Source organism: Paramisgurnus dabryanus, chromosome 6, assembly GCF_030506205.2.
Source record: "Paramisgurnus dabryanus chromosome 6, PD_genome_1.1, whole genome shotgun sequence".
NCBI lineage: Eukaryota > Metazoa > Chordata > Actinopteri > Cypriniformes > Cobitidae > Paramisgurnus > Paramisgurnus dabryanus.
The window spans coordinates 14,412,270-14,418,813 of record NC_133342.1 but is presented as its reverse complement, the minus strand read 5'-3'; the positions used below and the strand labels follow the sequence as shown (position 1 = coordinate 14,418,813).

The following is a 6,544-nucleotide window of genomic DNA, read 5'->3' as shown; positions in this document are numbered from 1 at the left end:
ATATATGTCTGTGTGTATGTGTGTGTCTACATTACATTGGCACATATCTAGTGCAAAATAAAATTAAGATGAAATGCAATGTTTTTTTTTCTAGTAAATGCACAATATTTATAGTTATGCACAATGACGAAGATCTTCCCACCTTATTACAAATCACAAATTTGCTTTCTCAGGTTTGCACAGATTCACACACACACTGAAAGGATTCAAGTCGAACAGTGAAAACAGTGAGTAACCCGAGCAGATGGCATCAATCAGCAATAAGCAATAAGTACCGGAAGACTTCAGCTTTCACAGGCTCTTTATGGGGAAGAGACAAGACTTCATGTTACACAACGAGAATACATAAAACCAACAAATCACATATTGTCTCACTTTATAATTACGAGCCTGGCCGAATGTGTGCGCCGGCAGTGTTCTTGTTTTTCTGTATGTGTGGCGTTTTCTCCATCAGGAGCAGGCCGTGAAACATCAAGTATTTGTAGATGAAAATTAAGTCCCTGATTAACTTTCTCAGCCCTTCAACAGTGCCTCATAATTGGGTTTTTTCTCCTAGATGTTTCTCTTAAAAAATGAACGTTGCTATATTCTAATAAGCCAAGATCAGGCAAGGTTGAAATTGAAGCTTACAGATGTGCATATGAATAAGCTGAATGAGGTGTGCACTCAAGTGTGTGTGCGTGTGTGTGTGTAGGGATGGATTGTCTGTGTGGTAAGGGGATGGCTGTGTCAAAAGACACTCAGCATCTGAGAAGAAGAGGAGAAGTTTGCCAACAGATTGCCAGACTGATGCCTGATCAAGTAATCTATCTATCTATCTATCTATCTATCTATCTATCTATCTATCTATCTATATCTATATTTTCATATATAATTGCTACGTTTATTTTGTTCTTGACGATAGATGCAGCATTTTTGAAAGCTTTGTTCTGTGGCTCTCTACTAAATGTCTGCAGGAATTACATATCTTGTGAAGTTCATCAAATTTTAATGCCATTATAGATATTCTGTAGAGGAGGTTTAATTGTGGACTTTAAATTGTTCTTGGAAAATAATTTTGTCACGGCCTCAGTGAGTAATTGGTTGGTGTGGTAATTGCATATGCCAGTGTTCGGGTGAAGCATTTATTTACGTGCTTCATTAGATTAAGTTTCAAGTCTTCTGTATTTCTGGATGTTGTGCAGCGGGTTGTGGAATGTTTATCCATCCATTAGTCCGTTATTGGAAACTTTTGTTGGCTTTATTGATTTCCCAAGTGCGTAGAGTAACATTCGCCGACTTCTGTACGTTTTGCTGCATTCCTTTGTGTATGTATGTATGGTTATTGCTTTGAAATCAAATATGAGCTGCATAAACACTGCTGCACGATTTGTTTATCTTTTTTTAACCCAGACACTGGCTGATTCTATATACTATCCAATATGCCTGCCATTGTCAACCTGCTCTTCAATACAGTGTCCACCAACACCACCATCTCCTTCTCCCTGGTGCTGCCTCTGGTCAGCATCGTCTCTCTGTTGGTGGGGGTTGGAGGTCATCTGCTCGTGTGGTTGGTTTTAATGCGTAACCCACGGAGACGTTCCAAGCCCAGTTCGGTCCTCCTGTTAAACCTGAGTTTTGCTGATCTGTGCGCTTTACTCACCCTGCCCTGTGTGCTGCTGAGTGCCAGCTCTCAGAACTGGCAGCTGGGCGGAGAAGTTTGCGTGCTGTTGAGTTTCATGACCTCTCTGACCGCCGGGGTGGACATCTTCAGCCTGGCTGCGCTCTCGGTGCTGCGTTACCGGATAGTTGCACCGTCGACCCGGCCCCCTGCAACCCCTGCACAGGTGTGAGTATCTGAAGGAGATAAAAAACACGTTTTAAAGTTACAAAGGTGAAAACTTTCTTGTTTACTGCAAAAAAATAAAAAAATAAAATGCAGCATAAGTTATGCAATTAAGTTCCACTCTACTTTTAAGCAGTGGCGGCCGGTGACTTCTTTTTTCGAGGGCGCTCAATGCGAAGTTCGTCACAAAATGTATGTAGCCCATCATGTGTAGGGTGACCATACATGCCATTCTTCCCGGACGCATCCCGTCCAGGATTTTGGTGCGTCTTCCGGATGTCGTATTTGTTGAACGCCATTCAGTTAAAAACATAAGATATACAATCGTAGTTTCATTCTTACCTTAAAATGTAACGGTTGCTTTTCTGTAATAATAATAATAATCCTCTATGACGAATGCGGTCGACTAATACGACTTCCGGAAGACGAACACAAAATCCTGGACGGGATGCGTCCGGGAAGAATGGCACGTTTGGTCACCCTAATCATGTGTGTGTTTCATTTTTTCAAAATTTGTGTTCTGCGCATTGAGAGATCCTTTGTGCATCACGTGTCTTGTCAAAATAAGTGCCTGCTGCAGATGCGTCTAAAGGGTTTATGATAAAAGAGACGTTCGCGTTTGCCAGATACTCGCATAATCTCATGCGTAATCAGGGTGTCTTGCCTGTATTTTGTGAACGTGAGCGTCTCTTTTATCATAAACGCTTTTGATGCGTGTGCAACAGGCACTTATTTTGACAAAACACATTATGCACATGGTTTACATGATGCAACAAATATTTCCTCAGTCGCTTTGGAGCATTTCTGAGATCAGAAATGAATTTTTCAAAACATTTTGTTCAACCTCCACATCATTGGACAAAGTTTTGGACAAATTGCAAATGCTTGGCACAATCATGCAGATGATTATGTACAATTGTCTGCTGTTTGCTACATTTTCAATTGCTTATGTAATTTTCATCAAAATACATTATACTGGTTTAGTTTCTGTTGAATAGTCTTACACCTCGAATTAGGAATTAGTTCATTATGTAGGCATGTGATGCACAATTGTTGACCTTTGTGTCATAATCTGTTACTGTAAGCATGCTTTTCCATATTTTTTTAGTCTTTTGTGAATGTGAACTGATTTGATAAATTGCTGTCAAGTGAATCTTAAAATTTTAGAAAGTTCTTGCAGTGTACAGTGAATCTTTCTAGTTTTATATTTTTATTTGTACTATAAAATATAATTTTTTTTAAAATCACAATGTGTGTCATTTTTTACAGAAAAAATGGTAAAAATGTGAATTCGTCCACAGTTTGAATCAGAAAATAGTGACAAATATAATTGTGTAAACTATATTGACAACACAAAACATGTTGACTGTCTTGTTTATGAACAATGACACGCGAGCTTCGCATTTTGATGGGACTGACGTGTTCAGTGATGTAAAAATTACTTTTGAGAGATGAACTAAGGACTTTACAGGTTTTTGCAGGACATGATGTTGTGCAGTTTGTATAAATTGTTCGGAGAAATGCACTTATTATTTTGCAAATTTTAATAATGAATTGAGAAATGCTCAAAAGCGACTGAGAAAATACTTAGAAACTAGTTGTTTAACTTAATTTCTAAAGTTAAAGAAGCATAAAATATATGTTGACATGACATCATTTTTAACAGTGTAGTTTTTTATTTGTAAAAAGTATTAATTCTATAATATATGCTATTGTATGGTAATGTTTGCAGAAAGCAATGAAAGAGTTAATGCAAAAAATCCTTCACACTAAAATAAATTTACTTGAAAAGCCAAATGGTGTAAGATAAACAAGATAATATATCTTGAATGTAGGTATATTTTGTCCTGTCCCTGCAGATTTTTATTAGTTTTAAGAAAAATGTAAGTGCGCTGTCAGTGCCACAAGACAAAATACAATTACACCCACACTCTAAAAAACAAACGGTGCTATATAGCACCAAAACAGTTGCTTTGGATCGTAACGATAGAAGAACCATTTTTAGTGCCATATAGCACCGGTGAAGAACCAGTGAAGCACCAGTGAAGCACCAGTGAAGCACCTGTGTAGAACCATATAGTGCTATGTAGAACCATATGTGGTGCTATATGGCCCCTATATGGTTCTACACTGGTGCTTCACTGGTGCTTCACTGGTGCTTCACTGGTTCTTCACCGGTGCTATATGGCACTAAAATGGTTCTTCTATCGTTACGATCCAAAGCAATTGTTTTGGTGCTATATAGCACCGTTTGTTTTTTTAGAGTGCAAGACATATTGTCTGAACACAACCCTTTAATATCTTACACAGTTTCTGTTCTCTCAGACAAATGTATCGTTGTCAAAGGATTGTTCAATTCAAAAAGCAAAAAAGTAATGTGGTAATACCACGGTACGGTATCAGATAATACCATTGCACTTTAGTACTATGGTACTTAATGCTTATCACAATTCCATAGACAATACAGTGTTTTATTTTTGGTTCTGTGGTAGTGCCATGTTTTAAGTAAGAAATGACACTAATACCTTACAGTAAATACCATGGTATGTAATAAGTCAGTGGTTCTCAAACTGGGGGCCGGGGCCCCTAGGGGGGCTGTGAGATGGTGCCAGGGGGGCCCCAGTTTTATGACATTTTATTAAATAAATTAATTTATCATAAATTCTGTGCAATTAAACCTAAAAAAATAAGACTTAAGTACCAACAGCACTACTTTGTATCATTTAATATGTTTTGTTTAATTAAAAGTTGAGTTTTAGAACAGTTTCCTGTCATAAATTTTCTTTTGGGGGTCGTGAAGGAATGTGCCATACACAAGGGGGGGCACACGCTGAAAAAGTTTGAGAGTTACTGTAATAAGTAATCATCATACTGTATATAGCCATTTAAAATACATGTATGCATTTGTAGTACACTTTTATGCAAAATGACTTACAGTGCATTACAAGCTGTACTTTTCATCAAAATGTGTGTTTCCCGGGATTGAACCCATGACTTTTAATAAATAAAGGCACAAAATATATAATATATATTTTGTGCCTTTATTTATTAAAAGTCATGGGTTCAAGGTGACTATTTATCTCTGAATTTCTCTATCTGTCCCCTTTGTGCACAGAGCTGGCACAGTCGCTGTTATCTGGCTGGTTTCCATCGCCATGGCTCTACCTAAGGTCACCTACATCCAGTTTGACAGTGGCTGCACTTGGTCGGTGGGGCGTGGTCACTGGCTAGGCTTCCTTGTTCCTGCCTTTCTGGTGTACTACGTTGCTCCTTTACTTTGCATCGCCCTGCACTGCGGCCTCATCATCACACACCTGTACCGGTGCCGGGGCACGTTGGCCGCAGACCACCGCAACAAAAAAGCCACCGCACTTCTCATCGGCTCCACCTTGGTGTTTGCCATCAGCTGGCTGCCCTACTACATACTGGAGTTTGTGAACGTTTTGTCGCCATCCCTGCATTCCGTCAGCTCACCGGTCGATTGGCCCGTAAGCCCCGCCTCCCCATTGGAATCAAGTACGGAGGTGTCACTGCTCTGGGAGGTGACTTCGCTGTCTGCCATTCTTCTGATTTGTCTGGCACCTTGCTGGAACCCGCCGCTCTACTTCCTGCTATCTAAGCCGGCCCTGAGGCAACTGAGAGCGCTGCTACCCAAAATGCACAAGCGCTGGAGAGCTGCTACCTTCTTACAGCACGTAGTGCCAAAACATGCTCCCACACAACCCCACTCACAGCCTGGGTCTCAACACGCTGCGCAGATGCTCCCAGTAACACAAGCGCAATGAGAATCTCTTACACGCACATCCACTCAGTACAGTCTAGAAGCGGCAAGCAAGACTGGCGGATGGCAAACACACCCACATGCATGCACAAAGTCCACATACACACACACACCCCACACACAATGACAGGTGTTTTCTCTTTGAGCATCCTCATCTTTTTCATGGTGGCTGAGATTGTGAGTTGCTTAGTAACACTACAGAGAGGGTAGAACCATAAGACCATGGACCTCTGCATTTTATGCTCAGCATTACACTTGTTCAAGCACACCAGCTGCTCCCTCTTGCCATCTCTCCAAATCTCACTCTCTCAAGCTCTCTCAGTCACACAAAAATTGCTTCTTGCCTCCGTACCACAGCAGATTTTCATCACCATTTAGTATTAGCATGTTCTTGACAACATATGCATTCGTTTTAATTTGCTTGTAATCGTGTTTTGTGTTTTTGATCGCTAGTGCGGTGAGTAATCATTTAGTTTTGTATATTAAATATATCGTCTGTATAAAGTAAATGTAGCTTGTTCAATTCTCATCACTGGCGTCAATATGTTCTGTAATGGCGGCCTTCATCACTTTTATGTGAAACGTAATGCACTGTAATTTGCATTGGAAAAGTACATAATGATTTCCCATTAATGACAGAATCGTGCTGAGTTTCTCTCCAAACTGTGTCACCTGCTGATGAGTCATTGCTCTCTTTACAGGATTTTCACTCTATGCTACTGTATGTTGTAGCCTGATGTGTAATAAAATGGGGATCTGAATTGATCCTACACTTTTCTCTGCTGTTTCTATTCCCTGCATCCCAACTCTACCCTATCCCTCCCAGTTCAGTTCATTTCTTTCTCTTGACCTGAACTGGATAGAGGGAAATTCAAGAATCATCCAGAAATGTGTTTTTTTTCCTTACTTGACTTTTTACTCCTAGCCTGTGAATGCCA

General features: G+C 40.0%; 1 protein-coding gene across 1 annotated transcript; it reads left to right on the top strand.

Annotated features, from left to right (window-relative positions):
* Positions 1–895: 895 nt before the first annotated feature.
* Positions 896–6,353, top strand: LOC135747275 (somatostatin receptor type 5). Its single transcript, XM_065265893.1, has 2 exons — positions 896–1,828; positions 4,941–6,353. Exons 1-2 carry the CDS (start codon positions 1,422–1,424, stop codon positions 5,608–5,610), a joined length of 1,077 nt encoding a protein of 358 aa, XP_065121965.1. The 5' UTR covers positions 896–1,421; the 3' UTR covers positions 5,611–6,353.
* The last annotated feature ends 191 nt before the right edge of the window (positions 6,354–6,544 follow it).